The sequence below is a fragment of the Emys orbicularis genome, chromosome 2 (genome assembly GCF_028017835.1).
Source record: "Emys orbicularis isolate rEmyOrb1 chromosome 2, rEmyOrb1.hap1, whole genome shotgun sequence".
Lineage (NCBI taxonomy): Eukaryota > Metazoa > Chordata > Testudines > Emydidae > Emys > Emys orbicularis.
This window is the reverse complement of record NC_088684.1, coordinates 80,557,941-80,585,742: the sequence shown is the minus strand read 5'-3', so window position 1 is coordinate 80,585,742 and position 27,802 is coordinate 80,557,941. Positions and strand designations below refer to the sequence as shown.

Sequence of the window (27,802 nt, the reverse complement as noted above, 5' to 3'; positions counted from 1 at the left end):
GTCTTCACCCCCCTGCAATGAGGAGGAAGCAAAGGGGGTGAGGAGAGAAATATGGCAGTCACTTCATTTTTAAATTTCCTATTTTATTTATATGCATAGGGAAGAATGTAAATCTTGCATCCATCAAGAACAGATATGGGTGTTATGCATTGCTGTTTGTTCTTCAGTTTGGTCTAACAGGTGTTTGTAAACCTTCTCATATGCTGGTGATGTCTTTAGACAGAGGTCCTCTCATGGACCTCTCCACTCCAGATCCCACACCACTTCTGGATGTAGGAAAATACTAGGCTAATAGTAGGGAGATGAGGTGAAGATAAATCTGTTTAATCTTATGGGTGATGCTGCTCATTTTAGTCCTTGCAGCCCAATCCTCCATCCCTGTATTTAATTCAGTGGCTTTATATTTGGTAACAGATCTCCCTTTGTTGCACACACTGTTTTAATTCTGCCATCCTTTTGCAGTTTGCATCTCTCTTCTGTTCAGTTTGTGTTGTCAGCCCGTTTGGCCAGTTAGTTTTACATTTTTTATAAGAAATACCTGACAAAGACGGACACATAGCGGTCTTTTACAAAAGGATGCTTAGAGGTATTTGGTTTAAAAAAAACCCCAAAACTCCTGGTCATCCTGTGAATCTGACTAGACAAGAAAGATCACTGTCTGAAGAACGATAGGTGCTTTGTCTTCTACAGAAGCAGCCTTATAGACTTCCAGTTTTCTAAAGGACCAAAGTCTAAACACCACTGCGCTAAAGGGCAAATCATCCTGCCCTCTCTCAGAAATCCTGAATAAATTAGTGTAGTATAGAGGGGTCCTGCCACCACAGGACCATTTCCCCCCTCCTGTTCCTGGCCCTGAAGCAGCCAGTGGAGCATCTAAGCTTGTCTTGAACTGTCTTTGAGAAAGGAAAGAAGGGAGCCCAAGAGGCCTGTTCTGTAGCTATGTCGTATCAACTAGCCAACCCAAAAAAATCAGCTTGCTAGCAATGGTATCAACAGCATCAGAAGACCATAGTCAGGAAGTGTGTGTGTGTGTGTATATTTTAAAAAAAAAAAAAAAAAAAAAAAGCATGGGGCCAGCAGCAAAAAAAGGTTAATATGGAGAGATACAATGCTAAGCTAGTTTAGTTTGGCTTTTTCCTGTACTAAAACTACTGTAGTCCAATAGTGTGTAAAACTATTGGCACAACATATTCTGCAATAAATATTACCAACTCAATATTCCATCCAGTCTTCAGAGGTATTGTTCTTATTCTTTGATGTTTCAGCTCGTTTTTTTTCCTTAAAAACCTCAAATCCCGTGCACCCCTCCCCGTTTCAGATTGTGCAGGCTGTTTGTCTCATTCTCCTCAGGAGGGATCACAAAGTTGACTATCTAATTAGCATCATGCTGTGGTCCTGTCATTTCAAGACAGCAACTGCTCCGCATACGAACCTTTTCCAAATATGCAGGATAGATGCTACTAATAAAAGATCTATCATTTATGTGAATTTCTCCATTACTTGGACTAAGAACGAGCATCGTGTCAGAGTAGTGGAGAAGATTGAGAGGCAGGTGATAGAATCTTATTCCCATATATCAGTTTTTCTGGGGAAGGGGAAAATAGACTTCTTGAACCCCCTATCTTCAGCTTATAGAACACTGATCTTGTCTTGACCTATAAATATATCAGAACTCACAAGAGAGTAGCTCCAAAGCAACTTTTTTTTTAAACCCAAAACATTGCAACTTGACAGTTCTGTACTCTGTTCCTATCAGTCCTCTTTCCGTCCATCTGTTTCTGGGATTCTCTTGCCCAGTCGGCCTCCCTATGGCCATAGATCTGTTGAGCTGCATCCTTGGAAGAGACAGTGGTGGCAAAGATCTTGCAGAGAGCTGTTAAAATATACAAGCAGCAGGAAGCTAAGCTGGCATGCTTTCTTGAAACTGCTTGCCTCTTCCATATCAGGTGGATCAGCTTGATGGTTGGCAGCTACCTGGAGACATGCCCACTTGCAGCAAAGAAATGAGAAGAGGAATTGAAGGAATGATCACATTTGTCATAAATTTAAATGTTAGTGCTTTCTGATTCTGAAAAGTGACCTCTTAAAACAGCCAATATAGCACCTCCTTACTCAACAGGTCTGTACTTGGTATGTATCCAATCATGCCTGCTTACTTCACTGAAAGATTAGTTTTTACTACTTTAGTCCTGTGTGCCACTGTAGAGCAAAGACAACTGTAGGTGAGTGAGCTGAATTCTATTCTTAACATAGCAGCAAGTGTTAAGTTCCAAGATCTTAAGTAAAAGCTGGCAATTGTATTGTTTTAGTTTTTGCTAGTCAGTCTTTCAGAATGGCATCCGATGCCCCAACACAGTCCTAGACTGTTGTATCCTAGACTGTGTAGTGTAAGCTTTATACAATCGCAGCATCAGCTCACTCAAAAAAAAATTGTTGATTACCTTCACTTTTTTTTTATTCTGGAGAGCTCACAAGCAACAAGCTAAGACTGACCTTCTCCAATATTGATTGGAGAAACAGGGCTGTGATTTTTCTTCTCTGTTTTGGCTAAATAAGATTAAATTGCAGTTACATAAAGCACATAACATTTAGTGATTATTGTTGCAAGTTTAATGTCTGAGGCAATGTGTTTTTGATACATTTTTATGTCCTGGTATGGTTTGACTTGGTGACTTAGGGAAAAATACTACTTACCTTCCCAACCTCACAAACATATGCCATATACTCCTAAAGTGTATCAGTTAAACAAGTGTTCATATCTCTTTTCAGCCAGCAGGTGCAACTAACAGTGTTACGACAGTTACTGCTGTAAAACCTCCGGGTACTGGAACACCTGTAAAGCTTCCAGTTACAGGACCTCCTGCACCATCTGTCTCCCAAAAGGCAATCTCTGTCAAAGCAGAGGGCACAACAGTAGCACATCCCAACACTTCCACAGTAAGGCAAACAAGTAGTTTAAAATATCACTTTCTCTAAGCCGCTGAGGTTCAAAGTCACTGCTGTGTCTAACTAAGCCTTTCCTTGACTTCCACAACCAGGAAATGCTAGAGAATGTGAAGAAATGCAAGAATTTTCTTGCAACATTAATAAAGCTGGCATCTAGTGGACCTCAAGCCCCAGAAATGGGACAGAATGTGAAGAATCTGGTACAACATCTATTGGTAAGACTCTTTTTATTCAAAATCTTCTTGTATCAATATTTAATACTTAAGGCATTATATATGGAAAGCACTTTGCAAAGTTAGCTTATTCTCCCTCTCCACCACCATCACTACCTGTTTTTTCTAATTATGCATTATGCATGAATATTCATAAACATTACTTAGGTTGTCAAGTCAAGCACGCTAAAGCTAAGAAATGCATGGGAAACCTGAATTCTGGCAACCTTAATTTAGCCCCTTCATGCATATGCATTATGATTCAGGCTTTAATTAGATGATCACATGCTATTTTTTCTACACAGAACCTTTGTCCTATTCAGTGCACACGGTAATCTAATGGTTCTAGTATGTGGGATTGAGGGTTGAATTCAGTTGGTCTCGGGTTCTCCCTGATAGACGTCTCCTCACAATTGACTTGTGGATGGATAGCTCCTCCCCTGTGTCCTCTTGTTCTCTACTCTGTCAGTTGCACTGTCTTTAATTTTCTCTCCTCTTCTGTGACTTTTTTTTTGATTTGCAGTTGCTTATTTTTGCTCTTCTCTTGTGGTCCCACTTTAGAGACTACATGCCTCCTTTGGTGGCAGTGCCTGTCCTGGTTTTCATTGACCTATGCCTAGGGCCCTACCAAATTCCTGGTCCAATTGGTCAATTTCACAGTCATAGGATTTTAGAAATTGTAAATTTCATGATTTCAGCTATTTAAATCTGCCAACAACCACCCGCTCTCTGGCTGCCCAGCTCTGAAGGCAGCGCCGCCGCCTGCAGCAGCACAGAAGTAAGGGTGGCAATACTGCAGCGCCCCCCCCCCCCCAATAAATAAATAAATAAATAACCTTGCGATCCCCCTGCAACTCCCTTTTGGGTCAGGACCACCAATTTGAGAAATGCTGGTCTCCCCCGTGAAATCTATGTAGTATTGGGTAAAAGCACACAAAATACCAGATTTCACAGTCTGTGATGTTTTTCATGGCCGTGAATTTGGTAGGGCCCTATCTATGCCCAAGCTCAGTGAGACAAAACAAGCAACAGAATGGAATAAAAAGATCTAAATACTAGAACTGTCATTTGGTTAGTTGGCCTGCCCACCTTCAGATGCCATTAGCCTCTGCAGAATGTATAACTGAGGATTATAAGGTTTATTTTTTGTATTATGTTTTATAAGGGGCCTCTAAGTACCCTACTTTCATACACTGTATGTTTTACAGGAGAATTACGTATAATTATTGAATTATCTTCTGAATTGTGCTTTTTAAGACCTTAGAAGTTGAGTCCACCTTGATCCATGTATAGATAAATTACCTTTATTTTACAGAAAATACAAAATTATATTAAACAGTATTTTTGCACAACATTGATGGTACTCAGAGGGGTCAACATACTTGTAAGTAACATTTCTCTTAGAAAGCACTTGCTGCCTGCTTGTAATGGGTGCTTGAGCTGTTATTGCTGTGTTATAACTGTTCAGAGATGAAATGAAATTAATTCTGTAATACAGTATTTAATTTATAATATAATATCAGGTTTAAAAACATCACATGAATAAAAGCATTTGGGAATTCGGGAATTCAATAACTCCATGTTCCTTGGAATTCCAATTAATCGGGATGCTTTTTCTTGCCTTTTTAGGTAGAATTTGATATTACTCCTATTTATGGTTGGATCAACTTCATATAAAAAGCTTTTCTTGTTCACTTTAGGAAGCAAAAATTGAACCAGAAGAATTTACAAAAAAGCTGTATGTTGAACTCAAGTCTTCTCCACAACCATATCTAGTTCCTTTCCTCAAGGTAAGTTTGTGTGGTGGTTCTGAAGTTTATGGTATACACTTTTTTTTTAACTAGGTTTGTCATACAATATTAGGAGCTAATTTCAAACCCACGTTGCAAAACCACTATCAAATCAAACTTTAGAAAAACATAGTTAGCAGGAAATATGCAACGATATTGTCTCTGTCAACCACTTCCTGACTAATCCCTTTCTTTTGGTTGTTACATCCCACTTCCAACATCACAAACTGTAAACTGTCTTTTTCCTTCAGTGACCCAACCAACTTTTAGTGTTTGGTGCAAAACTTACACTTCGTGCTTAGTTTTTTTGTTTTTGTTTTATAAAACCTAAGATCAATAGAGAGCTTTCAAAAATTGAAAAACAGTTCTAATAAAAAGTTAGTTGTCTAATGTTCAATTGTAGGGCTTGAAATGCATTGCAGTGCTAAGAACCTGATAGTGAAACGAAGTCAGTTACTTCTGTTTGTTTCATTGAGCAGAGAGAAATGCAAAAGAAACTGAGCACAAATAGTTACAGATCAGATGGATTTGTAAAATTCTTTCACTGTTAATCTAAAGTGATGATGATGATAGAGCAATATTTGTTTATAAAACTTTTTTTAAAGTTACCATCTTATGTGTAGGGGCTAGAGGGCTAGTGCTTGACAGTCTTTTTATGAAATAGCTGTGACTTTGCTGCTATAGAAAGAATAAGCTACTTTTGTCCCTGCGCACAACTCCCACTATCTTAATGCTGTCAGGTAGAGGGATCTCTATTATAAATGAGTATCAGTAAAGTAAATAAGCTGCAGAATCGAATTTCAGTGAAGGACATGGGTTTTGTATTAAAGAAGCCACAACGAAAATATACAACCTTTCACTTATCAAAGTGCTTGCAGATCCAGTTTCCAGGGAGTGCAACAATAATACTTGTAGCCAAGAAAGCTAACCTATATAAAACATACCCCCTTCTTACAGAAATAACTTAGATCTTCCCAGAATTTATGCTTTCACTGATATAATTCTAGAATCTGTTCTTATTATACTTGGCACTAATTCTTGGAGAATCCTTTTGCAGCTGTTCTGAAACTTAATACCCAGTCAAACATAGTGAAAGTTGTAATCAGTTTGTAGAGCTGAATAAAGCTGTGTATTTAATTATTTCTGATGGAAAAAGAATAAAGATACTATCATAATATAATGAAATAAGTATTGTCTAGCTTTAGGTGCTATCCATAGTTAAACTATTTTTAAAAACTGTTTGTTTTTTACTTAAATTGCACCAGGAACTGCCCAACCAGAGTACTACAACCCTGAAAAAAAGTCCAGGACAACTCTAACCCCATTCAGCCAATTTGATCGAAAGCCCAATTGCTAATTTTTTATTAGCAGTGAATCATGTTCTCCCAAAGGGTTCATTCTATTATCAGGCAAAGATCTGACTTAAGTACTAAATCCAGTGAACACCTGCACCACTCATGAAAGCAGTTGTGTATCTCTGTGTACAGCTATACACACAGGCACTTAGGTCCAAATCTATTGTGTGCATGAGACTTCACAGAAATGTACCTGCCCACCTAGTACAGGCATAGTACAGAGCAAAGACCTCAAAACCTAGGGGATAATAGCGAAGTGGCAGAACTGGGTTAGAGGGAATGTGAGGATTGCCATCAGTTTGTCCTGCATATTGTAGTACTTTGGCTGCTGGTAATTTGTCAAATATTGAGCTAATAGATATTTTTCAATGGCAACCCTCGAACTCCTTGTCAGTAAGCTTGTCTATTTCAGCCTGGAGTCCGTCAGTGCCACTGTACTCTACAGTGCTTAATGCAAAACTTGGCATTTGTGAGCTCTCAGTAATATAATCTCATTCCCATTTTTTCTTGATTTTTTTTTTATAACTTTTTTTCAAAGGCATTTAGGCAGAATAAAGGCTTTCTGCAGTGGATTTACAGTGTGGGGTTGTAGCTTGTCCCATTACAGTAAAATATGCTATTACTTCATCTCTATTACTCTTTTTAGAACAGTTTCCTCTTATAGTAGAACCTCAGAGTTATGAACATCTCAGGAATGGAGGTTGTTCATAACGCTGAACAAAACATGATGGTTCTTTCATACGTTTACAACTGAACGTTGACTTAATACAGCTTTGAAACTTTACTATGCAGAAGAAAAATGCTCCTTTCCCTTTATTTTTTAATAGTTTACGTTTAACACAGTACTGTACTGTATTTGCTTTTTTCGTCTCTGCTGCTGCCTGATTGAGTACGTCTGGTCCTATATGAGGTTTTTTGGTTGACTGGTCAGTTAGTAACTGAGGTTCTACTGTATATAAATTCTCACTTCACAGCTTATGAAATGAACATAGCATAATAACTGGAATGTGCACTTCATTGTTAATTGCATATAGGCTGGTCTATGCTACAAAACTTTTCTTTGTTTGAACGCTGTCAAGAAGTGAGTTAGCTGACTTGCCAACCATGACTTTGCAGCCAGTACAGACCAGGATTAATCATGTAGATGAAACCCTGAGGACTTCATCACAACTAGCTAACACAATGCTGAATAAAACTTGATTTTGGTGAGAAGTACTCAGCAGAATGTGAATTGTCATAATCTAAAGCAGTTCTTAACATTCCTGTTCAAACACAGTAAACTTTTGTATGGATACAAGCGGTTTCCAGTTTCTTATCTCATTTATTTCAGCTGTTACCTTTTTTTGTGCTTTTTAGATACAAATCTAAGCTTTTAAATTAGTTTAGAAAGAGATCACAAAAAAGTGTCAAGTATGCCATCACTCTTAAATGAGTAACGTATAAAAATGTCTTCATTGCTAACCTGTTTTACTGTTCAGTGCGGATAGCAACACTGGCTAGGACAATGGTTCATTCTCAAATCAGTCATGGTGGGTGAGCATTGCTGCATAAACTTTTGCCTACAGATGTGGTCTCAAGCATGGGATTTTTTTTTAAATGTATGTTAAACACATACGTTGGAAAGTCAGAAAATTCTTAACTCACTTTTAAAGATATAACTAATTATCCAAACAACTGTAACTTTACCCTATCTACCCATAATGCATCTGGCATGTAGGCTAGCTACATTTTTTCAGCTCAGGTCTTCAAGAAGTCCACAGCTGTAGTGTCTCTAAATCTCAGTATAATGTAACTTTGACTTGTACAAGTTTTACATAGCTTTTTAAAACTATATGGACTGAAAGATGGGAGCGTCTTCCTGTAGCTATTAATATTAGATTCCCTTTGTTTTAAGAATTAGGGCGGAGTTTAATCAATGAAGAAAACTGTATAGGTCTTTTGGATCATAAAACCATAAGAATGGCCATACTGGGTCAAACCAAAGGGCCATCTAGCCCAGTATCTTGTCTTCCAACAGTGGCAATGCCAGGTGCCCCAGAGGGAATGAACAGAACAGGTAATCAAGTGATCCATCTCCTGTTGCCCATTCCTAGCTTCTGGCAAACAGAGGCTAGGGACACCATCCCTGCCCATCCTGGCTAATAGCCATTGATGGACCTATCTTCTATGAATTTATCTAGTTCATTTTTGAACCCTGTTATAGTCTTGGCCTTCACAACATCCTCTGGCAAAGTGTTCCACAGGGTGACTGTGTGTTGTGTGGAAAAAATACTTCCTTTTGTTTGTTTTAAACCTGCTGCCTATTAATTTAATTTGGTGGCCCCTAGTTCTTGTGTAATGAGAGAGAGTAAATAGCACTTCCTTATTTACTTTCTCCACACCAGTCATGATTTTATAGACCTCTATCATATCCCCCTTTAGTCGTCTATCTTCCAAGCTGAAAAGTCCCAGTCTTATTAATCTCTCCTCATACAGCAGCTGTTCCATACCCCTAATAAATTTTGTTTTCTGAACCTTTTCCAATATATATATATTTTTTTGAGATGGAGCGACCACATCTGCACGCAGTATTCAAGATGTGGGCATACCATGGATTTATATAGAGGCAATAAGATATTTTCTGTCTTACCTATCCCTTTCTTAATGATTCCTAACATTCTATTTGCTTTTTTGACTGCTGCTGCACATTGGATGTTTTCAGAGAACTATCCACAACGACTCCAAGTTCTCTTTCTTGAGTGGTAACAGCTAATTTAGACCCCATCTTTTTATATGTGTAGTTGGGATTGTTTTCCAATGTGCATTACTTTGCATTTATCAACATTGAATTTAATCTGCCATTTTGTTGCCCAGTCACCCAGTTTTGAGAGATCCTTTTGTAGCTCTTCGCAGTCTGCCTGGGACTTAACTATCGCAATTTTGTATCATCTGCAAATTTTGCCACCTCACTGTTTACCCATTTTTCCAGAGAATTTATGAATATATTGAATAGGACTGGGCCGAGTACAGACCCCTGGGGGGCACCACTATTTACTTCTCTCCACTGTGAAAACTGGCCATTTATTCCTACCTTGTGTTTCCTATCTTTTAACCTATTGCCGATCCATGAGAGAATCTTCCCACTCATCCCATGACTGCTTACTTTGCTTAAGAGCCTTTGGTGAGGGACCTTGTCAAAGGCTTTCTGAAAATCTAAATACACTATATCCACTGGCTCCCCCTTGTTCACATGCTTGTTGACCCTCTCAAAGAATTCTAGTAGATTGGTGAGGCGTGATTTCCCTTTACAAAAACCATGTTGACTATTCCCCCAAGAAATTATGTTCATCTATGTGTCTGACTTTACTATAGTTTCAAGCATTTTGCCCTGTACTGAAGTCAGGCTTACCGGCCTGTAATTGCCGGGGTCACCTCTGGAGCCCTTTTTAAAAATTGGCGTCACATTAGCTATATTCCAGTCATTTGGTACAGACGCTGATTTAAATGATAGGTTACAGACTACAGTTAGTTGTCCTGCAATTTCACATTTGAGTTCCTTCAGAACTCTTGGCCGAATACTATCTGGTCCTGGTGACTTATTACTGTTTTATTTTATCAGTTTGTTCCAAAACCTCCTCTAATGACACCTCAATCTGGGACCCCTGGGACAGTTCCTCAAATTTGTCACCTTTAAAAAAAAAAAAAAAAAAAAAAAAAAAAGGCTCAGGTTTGGGAATCTCCCTCGCATTCTCAATGGTGAAGACTGATGCAAAGAATTAATTTAGTTTCTCTGCAATGGCCTTATCGTCCTTGAGTGCTCCTTTAGCATCCTAATCGTCCAGTGGCCCAACTGGTTGTTTAGCAGGCTTCCTGCTTCTGAGGTACTTAAAAAATTTGTTTGCTATTACTTTTTGAGTCTTTGGTTAGCTGTACTTCAAATTCTTTTTTGGTCTTCCTAATTATGTTTTTACACTTAATTTGCCAGAGTTTATGCTCCTTTCTATTTTTCTAGCCTCTGAAACCTCAAGCAGAGAAGAGCAACAAAAATGATTAAAGGTCTAGAAAACATGACCTATGAGGGAAGATTGAAAAAATTGGGTTTGTTTAGTCTGTAGAAGCGAAGACATAAGTTTTCAACTACATAAAAGGTTGTTACAAGGAAGAGGGAGAAAAATTGTTCTTAACCTCTGAGGATAGGACAAGAAGCAATGGGCTTAAATTGCAGCAAGGGAGGTTTAGGTTGGACATTAGGAAAAACTTCCTAACTGTCAGAGTGGTTAAGCACTGGAATAAATTGCCTAGGGTTGTGGAATCTCCATCATTGGGGATTTTTAAGCAGGGCTTTGGAGCAGAGCCCGGAGCTGGAGCGTGGAGCAACTCCGGACCAGTGGAGCTGCAGGTTTTTGCCTGGAGCTGGAGCAGTGCCGGAGCACAGCTCCAAAGCCCTGTTTTTAAAAGCAGGTTCGACAAACACCTGTCAGGGATGGTCTAGATAATACTTAATCCTGCCTTGAGTGCAGGGGACTGGATTAGATGACCTCTTGAGATCCCTTCCAGTTCTATGATTGTAACCACCAAAAGGTGAAAAGTAGCCAGACATCATCTGCAAACACTTGGAAGGTGGTAAGGTGATAGGGAACAGCCAGCATGGATTTGTAAAGAACAAATCATGTCAAACCAATCTGATAGCTTTCTTTGATAGGATAACGAGTCTTGTGGATAAGGGAGAAGCTGTGGATGTGGTATACCTAGACTTTAGTAAGGCATTTGATACGGTCTCGCATGATATTCTTATCGACAAACTAGGCAAATACAATTTAGATGGGGCTACTATAAGGTGGGTGCATAACTGGCTGGATAACCGTACTCAGAGAGTTGTTATTAATGGTTCCCAATCCTGCTGGAAAGGCATAACGAGTGGGGTTCCGCAGGGGTCTGTTTTGGGACCGGCTCTGTTCAATATCTTCATTAACGACTTAGATATTGGCATAGAAAGTACGCTTATTAAGTTTGCGGATGATACCAAACTGGGAGGGATTGCAACTGCTTTGGAGGACAGGGTCATAATTCAAAATGATCTGGACAAATTGGAGAAATGGTCTGAGTTAAACAGGATGAAGTTTAACAAAGACAAATGCAAAGTGCTCCACTTAGGAAGAAAAAATCAGTTTCACACATACAGAATGGGAAGAGACTGTCTAGGAAGGAGTACGGCAGAAAGGGATCTAGGGGTTATAGTGGACCACAAGCTAAATATGAGTCAACAGTGTGATGCTGTTGCAAAAAAAGCAAACATGATTCTGGGATGTATTAACAGGTGTGTTGTGAGCAAGACACGAGAAGTCATTCTTCCGCTCTACTCTGCTCTGGTTAGGCCTCAGCTGGAGTATTGTGTCCAGTTCTGGGCACCGCATTTCAAGAAAGATGTGGAGAAATTGGAAAGGGTCCAGAGAAGAGCAACAAGAATGATTAAAGGTCTTGAGAACATGACCTATGAAGGAAGGCTGAAAGAATTGGGTTTGTTTAGTTTGGAAAAGAGAAGACTGAGAGGGGACATGATAGCAGTTTTCAGGTATCTAAAAGGGTGTCATAAGGAGGAGGGAGAAAACTTGTTCACCTTAGCCTCTGAGGATAGAACAAGAAGCAATGGGCTTAAACTGCAGCAAGGGAGGTCTAGGTTGGACATTAGGAAAAAGTTGCTAATTGTCAGGGTGGTTAAACACTGGAATAAATTGCCTAGGGAGGTTGTGGAATCTCCATCTCTGGAGATATTTAAGAGTAGGTTAGATAAATGTCTATCAGGGATGGTCTAGACAGTATTTGGTCCTGCCATGAGGGCAGGGGACTGGACTCGATGACCTCTCGAGGTCCCTTCCAGTCCTAGAATCTATGAATCTATGAATCTCAATTTGTTAGCATAATCCTCTTGTTAACAGTTAGGGATTATCTATACTTAATTTACAAATAACCCTCCCCTATGCTTACAATATACTAGCATAATTAAAGCAGCAACCTCCGCTAGTATGGATGCAGTTGTACAATAGTGCTTATACCTCTATAGTCCCCTCCCTCCCCCCAGCTCCCTCAACTGGAAAAAGCTATAACGTATAAGGCACCTTTATACAGATGCAATTGCATCTACACTAGTGCTTTTGCCAGTGTAACAATGTTGGCAAAAAATCAAAACCCTAACTAACCTAAGTAATGTCAGTAAGACTTAAGTGTAGACCAGGCTTTAGACTCTCACAATGAGCAAGGTTATGCCTTATGATGGGAGGCAAAGCAAATAAACATAAGATGCTAAATATACTAATTGAAGACAGAAATCATATTGAAATATTAAGCCTTATTATATGGTAATCATTCTAACAAGTAATCGTAATGCCCCCTTGTATGCTAGTTGCACGTGCCACTTAAGTGAATGCTTTACACCTTTTGTTTTTTAAAGGAAAACTGATTTGCAAGTAGAATAGAGCAAAAACTTGAATACTTTTTTAACTAAATGATGAAGCTCACTTATGTGAGATAGTGGAAGCATATATTAAAATTTGCATAATTAGGTGATCCCTTAGAAAGAGAAACTTCCACTGGCTGCTTTCTTTGAAGTTCTCATTAAAAGTTTGAGACATTTACTAAGATGATTTATCAGAATCTAATTTAGGAAATCTGAACCAAATACACCAGCCAACAAAGCAGATAATGCATTATTCAGACTTAAAATTAAATATGTGTAACTCTAGTAATAAGTAAGGTAAATTTTTTGTCCGCTAATTTTGGAGAATAAAGAATAGTAGGGCTATTCCCTTCCAGTATGAAGTTAACACTTTATTGGACCCCAACATTTTATAAATGATTAAAATGTGCTATAAATGACACTTCATATATGAACAATATCAGAATTGGACTGAATGGGCATATTTCACTACAGGAAGTGTAAAACTGAATATGGGTGAATCTCCAGGTGAATGAATCTTAGACTGTCAGAGAATTTTGCTTCTGTATAAGATATTTAATGGAATAAACACAATGCCATGAATAAGCTGCTGTTTTGAGAAACAAAGATCAAAAGCAGTGTAATTATATTATTCTCATTGTGAAACATGGACTGCAGCCTAGTTACTAAATGAAAGGTAACTAATTAAAAGGAAACTTTAATTAATTGAATATCAGATGGGCTTTATTCCATGGAGGGAAGCAGTGGATAACTTCTGACTATTGCACATTATATGCTAGTAACTATTGCATTATGCATGCTGTTTTGTTTTGTTGTTTTGACAGCAATTGTATGTAATTCTGAATAACAAACTTATTGTCTTCCTCATGAAACAAGATTAACTTTGAAAAATTAGTTGAAAAGTAATGTAGTTCTTAAACTTGCAAAAGGTATTCACAGTATTATGATCGCTGCTGTCTTTCTCTTTTTCTAGAAAAGTATGCTTGCCCTACGGCAGCTAATGCCCAATGCCCAGAGTTTTATCCAGCAGTGTATTCAGCAGCAGGCTACAACCCAAGCAGCTGTTTCTACCTGTATCTCTGCAGCACCAACTTCCTCCACAGTCATGACCACCTCAGCTCTGGCAACAACCTCTCTTCAGCCCATAAAACTAGTCCCTTCTTCTGCAGTGGTCACAAGCTCTCAGACTGTAAAACCAGTCCCCTCCACAATGGTGACAGCAGCAGCAGCCTCCCTCCAGACTGTGAAACCAGTGACAGCCCCTCTTCAACCTGCAAATCCAGTCCCCACGTCAGCAGTGGCAACAACCTCTCTCCAGGCTGTGAAACCTGTCTTTGCATCTGCAGTGGCGACCACAACGACAACCCCTCTTCAGCCTATGAAATCAGTCATTGGGACACCTATCAGTATTAAAATTACCCAGCCCAACTCTATTGTGGCACAGTCAGTCCATGCTCAACAGGCAGTTAGAGTGAAACAGCTGGTAAGATTAAACTTCTCTGCCTTTGTCTTCAGATCTAAGATTGTGCTTTTTGATCTAAAGTTGTATAAATGTTTAGATAAGTGTATTCCGCCATGAGTTAATGGGCTACTTCAGGTTTCCCTGAGACATTGTTCTGTTATGCTTGATAAATTAAATATATTGCCTCTGAGTATTATGGTTTGCAGCTGTTTTAACATGTAAGGGAGAGCAAGTGTAGTGATGAAGACACCTTACTGCTAATTAATGTTCTAGTTCACAAATCTGGGTGTTGTCAAGTAGTTGTAGTTAACATGAGCGGAGGGTGTGTTTTGGGATCTGATCTTGCAAAGTATGCTAATTGCCCCAAAAGGATTTGAGGGGGGGTCTCAGCTCCTGACTTCTAATGCCGTCACGGTTATTCCATAGCAAAAAGAGGGAGAATTTTTTCTTTAGCAGGAAAAAAAAAGCCAAGTGTTGGTATAGCTGAATGCCCTAATAGGTGTTCTGCTGAAGATTTCAGTCCTTAGGCAGTGAGACAGTCTAGAGGTGAGGGAGTCCTGTCTCCATGTTAAAGATTCTGTCCAGGGTTTTTCCTAGAAGTATTGATACGGTGGATTGTAGTGTGGATTCCTGTTCACTGCAGACTGAACTGAAATCTGCAAACTAACTCATGTAGAAGTACATGGTGCTTTCAGAGCTAAGTGGCTAAACTATTTTAGTAAGCTCCTGTCTCTTTAAGTTTTTTTAGTATTATAAAAGAAACTCAACTAATTATTAAAATGACCAAAGAATAATGTTTAAAGAGCGAGATTCTCTTTATCTCTGAGTTTCTTGTCCAGCCCTGGGTCTTCAACAGTGTGTGTGTTGGGTTTTTTGGTTATTTTTAGAGCAAGGTACATAAACTATCCAGTGTGATATCATTTAAGGAGAAGCTCCCAATATTAACTTTTTCTCAAGAATCTTAACTAAGGAGAAGCCTAAGAAAAATGCATCACAGATACTCTAAATACAGGGGCATTTTGAGGCCAATTTGGCTAATTGTTTAGGGCACTCAACTGAGATATGAGAGACCCAGGTTCAATTCCTCCCTCTGCTTGATGTGGCACAGGGATTTGAACTTGTCTCCCTCCCTTCTTGGTGAAAGCCCTAACCACAGGGCTACAATGCATTTGGAAGGGGTGGGGACTGTCTCAATCTCTCCTGTTTAAATTGTTCCACTTCTTATGCACTAAATATTTATTAAAAGAACAGGAGTACTTGTGGCACCTTAGAGACTAACAAATTTATTAGAGCATAAGCTTTCGTGGGCTACAACCCACTTCTTCGGATGCAAATATCAAGGAGTTGAACTTGGGTGTCCTACTTCCCAGGTGAGTGCCTTAACCAGTGTATAGTCATAATTCATTCTCTTCATTCATTCATTTAGTTATCGTAACACCTATATGAGGAGATATTATCCCTGTTTTAATCATTAGGGGTAGGCGGGGGTGGGGAGCTCAACCCCGAGGTTAAACTATTTGCCCACTCATCAGGGAGTCAAGTTACATCCAGCACAAACTTCGAGTTCCTGGTTGTGTCTAGTGCTCAGACCTCTAGACTCTGGCTATTTCAAAGGTCTGGCCCTTCCTGCGAAAGGTGAACGGGTGAAGTTAGCCTATTGCTTTTTAACTTGGCCATTTAAATAGCTTCTACTATGGGGCTAAGCTGTTTATGAAATATGACACTTTTACGCCCCTCCGGGGAGTAGGACCAGGCCTCCCCTGCATGCATAAAATAAAATTCCCAAAAAATAAGTTATGAAAAATAAACAATTTCACAGGGCTCTGTTTATATCCTGGTTTTATTGCCTGCTTTGTCAACCTCTGCGCTGCTGCTGGCTGCCATTCTGCTGACCAAGGCACAAAGGTGCATGTGCAAGGTCCTGAAAAACGTGGAGATTCAGCTTCTTACACAGCTAGTGTATTTTTGCAGTCCTTCCAGCAGGGTCTCCTTTCTGAAGTTTCTCAGAAACACTACTTAATTGGCTAACAGGGTTGTTACCCGTTCTTCCTCTCCACCTCGTACATCCCAGCACTTCCAGCCCTGAGAGCAGGAGACAGGGTGGAGAGCTGTCTTTCTACTGCCAGCACATCCTTTATACTTCTGGTCGGGAGCAGAGGAAGTGCCCTAAAAGTGGGGGGGAGGGGGGCCCAGGTGCCTGAACTGTGGCCCCGCCTCCACCTTCGTGCTTCCTCTTCCCCTGAGCCCCCGCCCCCTGCTCGCTCCTCCTTGCCCCCTCTCCGCATTGCTCGCCCTTATGGCCAGTAAAAAATGGGAGAGCCATGGCTTCTTGGCCCCTGCCCTGTTCCAGGACCCCTGCTTCTGGTCAATTGATCCATTCTCTTCTGGTTCTTCTGCCATATCCCACTCTTTACATCAACTCTTTTAGATGCAACAGTTCTGATTAACAGGCTTTTTCTGAAGGAAAGGCTTTTTTACCCCCTCTTTTGTCCTATTCTCCACCTCTCCTTATGTGCCAGGTTGGGAGGGCTTGAGAGCCCACTCTTCCGTCTGAGCTCCAATGTCCACCTTGCAATTTTTAGTGCGCTAGCTCTGGCTCTGCTAGCATGAGTCAGTCTGCCTGTGCTGGGACACTCGCTCCCAGCTGCAGTGTGGACGTACTGTCTGTGTCTTGGTGGAAAAAACTTACAATTTGTTCTTGGTCTTCTTTGTTTTTTAAAAAAAATCACTTCTATTCCATATCATCTGCAAAGATCTAGATTAGAAGTTGCAAGCCAGATTCCATTGGCAAGGAAAGCTACGTTCGCAGAGTAACTAATAAAACTTTTGCTTGCTTATGTCAGACTTCATCAGCTGCTCTGAGTGAGAGGAAACAGTGATGCGTCTGGAAAATGTTTGTATGTGGCTTTGAAAAGTGAAGTCTCATGTAGGTGCTGTTAATGTAGCATCAAAATCACGCTAACCGGGTTTTATTTAAATACCCGTCTAACAAAAATGCCCCTGAAAAGCGAACCAAAACAATCTATTTGAACATAAGAATTGCCATACTGGGTCAGACCAATTTGGTACAACACAACTCTCCTTTACCGTTGTTATTGCAGCATGCCCAAGAGGTGCTTATGATTTTCTGCTCTTTATCTTGTATAAACTCCAATGCATGCAATGCAAGTGTTGCTGGATAGTACTTGTCAGTCACAGCAGAAGTATGGACTTGAGGACCTCTAATGTACAAAAAATATGTATTAAAAACTAGTTTATGCAGGAAAAAAATTGTTTTCAAATTTCATCTGTACTAACACTTTCGTAGATGCATATAGTCTTCAGCTATCTATATGTATAAAGACAATTTAAGAACTAGTTATGAAACGCATTGTCTGTGAATTAAAAAATGCTGGCTTTCTTTTGAATCGTGTGTGTTAGTTTGAATCCATATAGCAACAAGTTCAATCTTCTATTGATAGCACTTAATGCCAGTTTCATTTATCAAAGAGTTAAGGCCTTTAATGCAATGAATTATATGGTATTAGGAAACTGTTCTGATACAGCCATTGAAAATAGGCAACATGACTGGGGTGAGGTGTCTGTTGTCCAAACAGTTTTAACACTCCAAACAAATCAGTGTTGCTAACTACAAATTTGAACAACTGGTAGGTTTACTTGTCCTGTCAAGACAAAAAGTATATTTGAAGTTTCATGAGTATGATGTATTTCTTAAAGTGAAAGCTAGACATGCATGCATGTCCCCGAGCAGTTTTGGTTGAATGAGCATGTTGATAGGATTCATCTCTCTCTATATTTAGCTCTTTCCATGTTTGATATTGGATATACTGTTTCCAGGTAGTCCAGCAGCCATCAGGAGGCATTGTTAAACAAGTGGCCACGCTTCCACAAACAGCAACACTGACTCTCCAGAAACCTGGCGAAAAAAGGATGCCATTAAACGCACTAATTCAGACTAACCAGTTTCCTGCAGGTAGGGTTGGACTTCTGCATTTTTGGGGTTTTTTGTTTTGTTTTAAACAGGGAGGTGGGAAAATGCTTCATTGTGACACTGAAGGGACAAGGGAAATAGTGTATTCAAACCAGTCAATTATGGTAAAATTATATGGGTGTCTTTCGAAGTTGCTTGGAACTGTATACTCAGAGCCTTGGGCGTATTCTATCCATCACCTTGCCTGTTGAGAAAACATTTCACTTAAAAGATAGGTAGTTTTACTACTTTGAGTACTCGAAGTATGCTCATTCCAGCAAATTGATGCTGCTTCTATAAACTCTTTTTGGTGCTTCATGATATTAAGTGAGACTTCTGCTGATACAAGTTAATTTAACGTATAATTTAGTGAATTTTGGTTTCCGTTTTGTCTCAGCTCATTCCCGCAGTGGGATATGTGACACTACATAGGTTAACAATAAGATGGTGAAACACCGTTTCATTAAGGGGGGGGGGGGAAATATTTAATTTGTTAGCCTTGCAAAATATGTAGAACATAGTACTTTTGAGTGTCTGGTTTCCAAATGGATATAATTGGTTCTTCAGCCTGCAACAAAGACTTCTGTTTAGAATATGTACTGAATAAGCAGTCATCTTTCTTGGATTTTCATTGTGGCATGTTGATGTTTTTTTAGGTTCCTTTCTGAAACAAATTACACTGCCAGGAAACAAAATTCTGTCGCTTCAAGCATCTCCTGTTCAGAAAAATAAAATAAAAGAGAATGGAACAACAACCTTCAGGTAAAAATAAACAAAGTCGGAAGTTTGTGTGGCTGAAGGAAACAAGACTTCAACAAAAGGAACAGACAGCAGTATAGATACGGGGAATGATGCCTCAATAAATAATTTAGAGGCTTCTGATGGATCTCTTAATGATGCAGTGGGGGGAAGAACCTAAAAACATTGACCTGAAAATTGAGAGACTTGGATTAATTGTATGGGAATTGTTCTGTTGGGTCTGGATTTTTATCAGCATTCTATTTATCACAGTGTTGGCCTTATAACTTTGTGTATTAATGATGATGCTTTTATAGTGAGGAGGCATGTCAATGCTTTGCCATATGAGATGAGCGTTAAGTAGCTTATCGCACTGTTATCTTTTGTCAGATAGTTGGGGTTAAACTGAAAATGACCTCTGCTCAGTCTAAACAGCCAGATACCATTGAACTGTAATTTGGGCTGTACTGGTAACCTCCTAATACAGCTGGGAGCTTTTAAGGAATCTCTTATTACCTCCTCTTAGATATTTGCTCCTTTTAGTTAGAGGTAAAAGTCTCCAGCTAAAGTTCTGACTGTAGTGGCCAGCAAAATACCTGGCCCTTTAGATCACTAGAATTCTTAAAGAGTTTAGTCCCAGTAACTCATTAAATTTCAGAACTACAAAATCAGTTTTCCTCTTGAAAATCAATATTGGAACAGAAGTGGAGACGGAGACTACCAAAAGCAGTTCCACTTCCCACTTAAATCAGACTTGAACCTAGGGGCTGCAGAGGGCTTCCTATGCTGCCATTCCTGCCCTCTCAATTTTTGCAGGTGCAAGGTGCTGGGGAGAGCCTGTGGGTGCTGGCTGCAGAGCAGAGACCCATGGCTAGGACTCTCCTCTGCCCTGCTGGGACCCCGCAGCCTTGCCTGCATCTTGTGCCTGCAGGGATCAGATGTCACTAGCTTGGTGGCAGTGCAGGGACAGCCCTGCTCCCTCCCATGACAGCAGATCTTCAGGGGGCTCCTCACGCTGCCATGAGAGCCATTCAATGTCAGGGTGGCCTCCCCCATGGCCGAGGGTGTCTGCTCTATTATCCGAACACCTTCCTTGTTCCGCGTGCTGGGATTCAGATAATGTGGGGGTTTTAGGATTTCAGAAAATCATGAGTGTACGGTATATGCCAATGGCCCCTGTTTTTACAATAGATGCCATGGAACAATTGAGTGCCCTGGAACTACTGCGCACATTTTTCAAGAAAACACCTGAGAAATATTTCTTTAACAATTGAAATCATCTCCAATTCTAATGTTGGCACTTCCCTTTTCATTTTTCCTGTTACTTTATCATCCCTGCACTAAAAAGCTCTTACAGAATTGAAAAATATATATATATAATATAAATGGCTCTACAGGTATTTATAACTATATTAACCATAGACCACTGCAGAAATAGACAGTCCTCCCCAAATACTTATGTGAAAAGATGGGCCTTGACACTTGTCTGAAAGGCTTTGGGCCCTATCAGACAAAGGATAGGAGCAAGAAACCACTGTTGAGGGGCCTTCACAGAACGCATTGCTGGCAGCTGTTTGCATCTGTTGGTCTCACTCTGACGTCTAAGAGTGCTCGTAGAATTCTTGCTCACTCTTCAGGTTGCCTCTTTCTCTCTACCAAGCTTATCAGTCTCACCTTGGTAGAATTTAAAGGCCATATGCTTATTTCGATTAGTAGCCCAGGGTCAATATAATGTAGGATAGATTTAAGTGTTCCTTTCTAGCCTTCAGTAAAATAGAGTAAATAAAAGATTGAATAAGAGGAAAACAGGCATAGTCAAACACCAGAGGGTGCCAGAGACTCACTTTTCGTCTAATATATTCAAGTTCACAGAGTGAAGAACATCTACATTGCATGACTTTCATTCCCATTTAACAAATGTTGTGAGAATCTCAACTTAAAGTAGAGATAAGCAGAGAACAGCGTGTATGTGTAATTTTTTTTGCCAATGTACTGGTAGACTGATAACATCTTTAGCCATGTACTTCTGACCAGTAAAAGGGCTGTTTCTCAGGGATTCAACACAATATCTAGTATAAAAGGGTTAAGAGAAATTACTGTGGAAAAGTATTGCTGTTTTTTTATATATAGATGTTGTTATGCAAGTCTTCCAGTTCGACCACTACATGGAATAACTTGAAAATACTTCAGGGTGATAGCCAGAATCTAACTTCTGATATTTATATTGTGTGAGTGCCTTTAACTTTCAACTGGAGTTCATTACATAGTGCCCTACTTGAAATAAATTAATTGAATGTATCATAGAAACTAGTAATTGGCAGGGCTATTTAGAGAAATGGATACATCAGTAGAGCTACACTACATGAGGAAAACCATGTTATAATTTAGCCAAATATTCTGTCAGTCCCTTACTTGAGCTCTGAACTACAAGTTAGATGAGAAAAAGAGTCATTTGGACTAAGTAGTATGAAATGTTACCGGCGATGCAAGTGTTTCTTTAGAACCCATCCTTGAAGGATCTAAGCACCACATTTCAGCATGAACTTCTGCTAAGTCCTCTGGTGGCTTAATGTGTATGCTGTATTAATAGGTACACTGACTACATAACCCCCTTTACAGGCTGGTCCATGGTAGTAGCTGTAATTATACCACAGTGGGATCACAGCAGCCAAAGATTCTGTGGTCATTAGGAAGAGGGGAATTGGAGTGTACTTGTGAAGATCAATTAGCACTCAATTACCAGGCATTGAAGGTCTAATTTGCACGTTTCCTGAAAGATTAAGAATTCTATTCTGCTAATACGTTATGAATACACTCTTGAAATTGCTCAACAGCTACTGGTGAGTAGAGGGAGGAAACGTCAGTGGTGACTTTAGTTTTAAATTAACTGTTCTGATAATCCTGGGCTTTAGCCCTTTTCTTAATTACATTGAATTGGAGTACAAGTCTGTCAGCCACTTAAGAATAAATTAAACGGGTTTGAGTATCTGTTAGCCTCCTTTTCCCTAAACAAATTATGTAGAAATTGCCTAGCTGGAAAAGAGGAACAAATGAAAAGGGGCAGAAACTGCACTGAATACTGAAGATACAGTAGAACCTCAGAGTTACGAACACCAGAGTTATGAACTGCCCAGTCAACCACAGACCTCATTTGGAATCCAAAGTATGCAATCAGGCAGCAGCAGAGACAAAAAAAGTAAATACAGTACCATGTTAAATGTAAACTTAAAAAAAGGGGAAGTTTAAAAAAAAATTGACAAGGTAAGGAAAGTGTTTCTGTGCTTGTTTCATTTAAATTCAGATAGTTAAAAGCAGCATTTTTCTTCTTCATAGTAAAGTTTCAAAGCTGTATTAAGTCAATGTTCAGTTGTAATCTTTTGAAAGAACAATCAATAATGTTTTGTTCAGCGTTACGAACAACCTCCATTCCAAAGGGGTTCTGTAGTAGACTGTTTGCCCACTGATGCATAGGGATGATTATATACAGTTAGTTTACACTTGTATATAAAACTGGTCACCAATACAAAAGGCTCTTTCAGGATGTGATGGAAAGAACAAAATAACAATTGGCTTTCTTTCTGGTAGAGATGAAGATGACATCAATGATGTGACTTCTATGGCTGGGGTCAACCTAAGTGAAGAGAATGCATGCATCTTGGCAACAAATTCTGAAGTGGTCGGTACACTGATCCGATCTTGTGCAGATGAACCATTTCTCTCCTCAGAGGCTTTGCAAAAGAAGATCTTAGACATAGGTGAGACCAAAGCATCCGTAATTGGCATTCTGGACTCAATGATTGCATCGAACAATTTTCACTCTTTTAAAAAATGAAATTATAATGTATTGTAATCTCATACTGAGTTCATAAATCTCTATTTAGTCTGGAAAACAAGACAGCTATACTTCATTTGAACTTCCAATCAGGAAGTCTGTCCTAAACATTTTTGGGTGGGTTTTAAAAATAAACCAAAGAAAAAATGCTCCAACAGCAGCAAAGGCATGAACAGAAGGTGTGAACCCTTTTAATTATGATTGTGAACTGTAATAGGTACTGCACAGTATCAGTTGCCCGCAGGCATATTGGAACGGGATGTTGGTTAGTCAGCTTTCTACCAATGCAACCCGTAACTTAGGAAAGTATGAATAATTGCCTTCCTTCCCCCAACCCAGTGACAGTTCTCAAGCTCTGAAATCTCACTATTAAATATGTACTACTTACACAAGTGTTACAGATTCTGCTCATATGATCAGAAGTAAACCCATACTGGCTTATACACAGGAAACAGCTGTTTAGTAGGAAGGTGACATTTCAACATACTCCTTTTTCAGTTTCTTCAGGGCCCTTGATAATCTTGAAAGCTGTTTCAGGAATAGCAATCTTGTTGGCATGCATTGATGCTAAAAACTACTGCTTTCCCTTGAGACCTCTTCCTCAGACCATTTTTGCTTCAACGCCTGCAAGAACTCAGCTCGCATTTTAAAGAGCTGGGCTGAGGGCAGTTGGGGCAAGACTATATCTTAAGTATGTATTTTTATTTATGTATTTATGAATAATATTGGGAGCGTATACCAAGAGTGCATATATTTAAAAACTTGATTGTCTCTCTTCCCCCAACCTCAGCCTATGCCTACAATACAGCCGGGATTGACTCTCTGAGATTGATACACCTGCGGTCGATTTAGCAGGTCTAGTGAAGACCTGCCAAATTGACAGCGGATCGCTCTCCAGTTGACCCCCGTCGACCCCCCACGGTGTAGACCCGCGGTAACTCGACTTAAGATACGTCGACTCCAGCTACATTATTCACATAGCTGGAGTTGCGTCCTGTAGGTTGACTTACCACGGTAATGTAGACATAGCCTGTGTTAGATTGTTTGCTGCAGAGAGCGCACATTTGTACAGCACCTAGCAGAATGAGGTCCTAATCCTGAAGTTTTTTTGTTGAAGAATTGCCACTTTTAGGTTTGTTATTGAGTGACCAGAGAGATTGAAGTGTTCTCCTACTGGTTTTTGAATGTTATGATTCCTGATATCAGATTTGTGTCTATTTATTCTTTTGCGTAGAGACTGTCCGGTTTGGCCAATGTACATGGCAGAGGGGCATTGCTGGCACATGATGGCATATATCACATTGGTAGATGTGCAGGTGAACGAGCCCTGGATGGTCTGGCTGATGTGGTTAGGTCCTATGATGGTGTCCCTTGAATAGATATGTGGATAGAGTTGGCACCGGGGTTTGTAGCAGGGTTTGGTTCCTGAGTTGGTGTTTTTTGTTGTGTGGTGTGTAGTTGCTGGTGAGTATTTGTTTCAGGTTGGGGGGCTCTCTGTAGGTCTGAGAGTGAGGGATTATCCTTCAGGATAGGTTGGACACAAATCTGACATCAGGAATCATAACATTCAAAAACCAGTAGGAGAACACTTCAGTCTCTCTGGTCACTCAATAACAGACCTAAAAGTGGCAATTCTTCAACAAAAAAACTTCAAAAACAGACTCCAACATGAAACTGCAGAACTGGAATTAATTTGCAAACTGGATACCATCAGATTAGGCCTGAATAAAGACTGGGAGTGGTTGGGTCATTACAAAACCTAAACTTAATTCCCCATTACTAATTTCTCCCTACTGTTACTCTCACCTTCTTGTCAACTGTCTGTAATGGGCCACTCTCTTACCACTTCAAAAGTTATTTTTCCTCCCTTGGTATCCTGCTGTTAATTGATTTATCTCATTAGACTGACCTCACACTTGGTAAAGCAACCCCCATCCTTTCATGTATTTATACCTGCTCCTGTATTTTTCACTTCATGCATCTGATGAAGTGGGCTCTAGCCCATGGAAGCTTATGCCCAAATACATTGGTTAGTCTCTAAGGTGCCACAAGGACTCCTCGTTGTTTTTACTGATATCAGCATTGGTTATCAGTAGCTAAACTGTGCTGTCTATTTAAAAAGAAGTCAGGGTTGTCCAGGTACCTATGTGTAGATGTGCTGACATATTGTGTCAACCACAGGAATACTTCTCTTTGGCTATCCGCAACTGTGAGAAGGTTGCAGAGGTGACACTTAGCTTCGGGTGTACGGCCCAAGCAGCTTTGCTCAAAGCTGTCTCCCTTTTCGATATCAGCTGTTGAAATATGGAGAGAGGCAGTAGGGCTCATCAGGGAACAGGGAGAGGAGTGGCAACCCGAGAGAACAGGTCAGAGGTGATGGCATTATTCATTTTTTTTATAGATTCTAGGACTCGAGAGGTCGAGTCCAGTCCCCTGCCCGCATGGCAGGACCAAATACTGTCTAGACCATCCCTGATAGACATTTATCTAACCTACTCTTAAATATCTCCAGAGATGGAGATTCCACAACCTCCCTAGGCAATTTATTCCAGTGTTTAACCACCCTGACAGTTAGGAACTTTTTCCTAATGTCCAACCTAGACCTCCCTTGCTGCAGTTTAAGCCCATTGCTTCTTGTTCTATCCTTAGAGGCTAAGGTGAACAAGTTTTCTCCCTCCTCCTTATGACACCCTTTTAGATACCTGAAAACTGCTATCATGTCCCCTCTCAGTCTTCTCTTTTCCAAACTAAACAAACCCAATTCTTTCAGCCTTCCTTCATAGGTCATGTTCTCAAGACCTTTAATCATTCTTGTTGCTCTTCTCTGGACCCTTTCCAATTTCTCCACATCTTTCTTGAAATGCGGTGCCCAGAACTGGACACAATACTCCAGCTGAGGCCTAACCAGAGCAGAGTAGAGCGGAAGAATGACTTCTCGTGTCTTGCTCACAACACACCTGTTAATACATCCCAGAATCATGTTTGCTTTTTTTGCAACAGCATCACACTGTTGACTCATATTTAGCTTGTGGTCCACTATGACCCCTAGATCCCTTTCTGCTGTACTCCTTCCTAGACAGTCTCTTCCCATTCTGTATGTGTGAAACTGATTTTTCTTCCTAAGTGGAGCACTTTGCATTTGTCTTTGTTAAACTTCATCCTGTTTAACTCAGACCATTTCTCCAATTTGTCCAGATCATTTTGAATTATGACCCTGTGCTCCAAAGCAGTTGCAATCCCTCCCAGTTTGGTCTAGACCCCAATTGGACTAGATATATATTTCCCAAGTTACTACCTAGGGAATCCTAGGTTAATTTGGTATATACTGTTTGGTCAGGGGTAGATGAGAGGAGGCTCTTACGCCTGGAGTACATTGCAAAAAACATCATTGAAATAAATGTCATGAATTGTTAACAAGCAGTGTCTAACAGGGCAAAATGTAATTCTCTATTTTTTTAATTACTGAAATTAACAGAATATGGCACTAATTTCTACAGCTACTATTTCTCCCCCCGAACATAAGGCTTGATTTGTGTTCTTATTAACTTTGTCCTATAAATGACCTTGCAAGGAGAATGATTCTAGAGGCTAAGTGAAACAATGTCTATATTTTCTGAAGCTCCAGGCTAAGTTTTATTAATGTAATGTCTAAGATCTTTGAAGTTGTGACTTTACCAGGAAAATCATAATCTCCAAACCTTTATTCGTAATGGGTATGACTTCCAGGGGGAACAGAATACCTGCTGTGCTAATTATTTCAATTATCAGCTACTCCTAAAACGCGTAATGGATTTTCTCTGCTTCCACAGGTAAAAGGCATGACATTGTGGAACCTAACTCTGATGTTGTGAACTTGATCTCCCATGCTACACAGGAGAGATTACGAGGGCTCCTAGAAAAACTGACTGTAATTGCTCAGCATCGAATGACAACCTATAAGGTAAAAGAAATTAAGCAAGTTTTGCATTAAAGTTTGTCCTCTTTTGCAGCCTTAAAGGTAAAATTTTTCTCCATACAAACACACACATGCTGTATGTAAGTTTTTAATCTGTCCCAAGACTATTTTCCAGGCTTGCTACTGTTAATGGTGGCTTACAATTAATCCTGATGTTTCTCTTTTGACATCTTTGCTATGTGCACTAAAAGTTAAAATACGGATAAACAAAAAAAAAATCTAGTTCAAACATTTCATGGAAATGGTAATTTTAATTCAAGGACCTTTCTCATGGCACTTTACCATTGTACCATTTCTAAAAACGAAATGCTTTTCACATGGCTACTTGGTCTGCATTGACTTTAGTGGCGCTAACACTTGCACAGCCGTAAAGCAGGGTTGAATTGCCTGTAGAACTTTCATTGCTGGTAGTGATGCATGAGCTTGAAAGAACAGAGCTTGGCTTTCTGATCTCAGCTTGTTTGAAGGGCTGGCAGTTACTTGTAAATTGGACTTACTGTATATACTTGATCATAAGCCGGTTCGTTTATAAGCCGACCCCCCAAGATGGATAAGTAAAAATGCAGAATTTTTATAACCTGTTCATAAGCCGACCCTATAATTCAGGGGTCAGCAAACTTTGGCTCCCAGGCCATCAGGATAAGCCGCTGGGGGGCTGAGACGGTTTGTTTACCTCGAGCGTCCGCAGGCACGGAGGTAAACCTAAGTAAATAAAGTGTCCCGGCGCGCCAGCTGCTTACCCTGATGGGCTGGGACAGCAACTGGTGGGGAAATTTTTGGGGGGGGAGAAGCTGGGAGTCAGGGGAGTAACCCATGTGACCACCCCCCCACATGACCCCACCCCTAGCCCAGGACCCCCCACTCTCCCCATCCCATCCCTTCCCACCTTATCTGGGGAGGGCCGGGGGAGGATGTCTCTGACCTGGCTGGAGCTGCTCCGGCAGGCTGGGCAGTGCGGCCGCAGCATGTTCCAGTGGGCTGGGCTGGGCAGCATGGCTGCAGCATGTTCCAGCGGGCCGGGCAGCGTGGCCACAGCCTGCTCTGGGGGGTGGAGCCGAGTGGCACAGCTGCAGCCTGCCAGCCCCGGAGCTGCAGCTGCTTCGGAGGCT

At 40.2% G+C, this 27,802-nt stretch overlaps 1 protein-coding gene across 1 annotated transcript in view; it reads left to right on the top strand.

Moving 5' to 3' along the window:
* The window catches only part of TAF4B (TATA-box binding protein associated factor 4b), a 116,564-nt gene that overhangs the window by 28,973 nt on the left and 59,789 nt on the right, over nt 1-27,802 (top strand). Inside the window, exons 4-11 of the mRNA XM_065399549.1 lie at nt 2,770-2,937; nt 3,039-3,161; nt 4,859-4,948; nt 13,710-14,219; nt 18,036-18,171; nt 18,825-18,930; nt 22,492-22,661; nt 26,548-26,678. Coding sequence (XP_065255621.1) covers nt 2,770-2,937; nt 3,039-3,161; nt 4,859-4,948; nt 13,710-14,219; nt 18,036-18,171; nt 18,825-18,930; nt 22,492-22,661; nt 26,548-26,678 — 1,434 coding nt within the window. The remainder of the gene's footprint in view (nt 1-2,769; nt 2,938-3,038; nt 3,162-4,858; nt 4,949-13,709; nt 14,220-18,035; nt 18,172-18,824; nt 18,931-22,491; nt 22,662-26,547; nt 26,679-27,802) is intronic.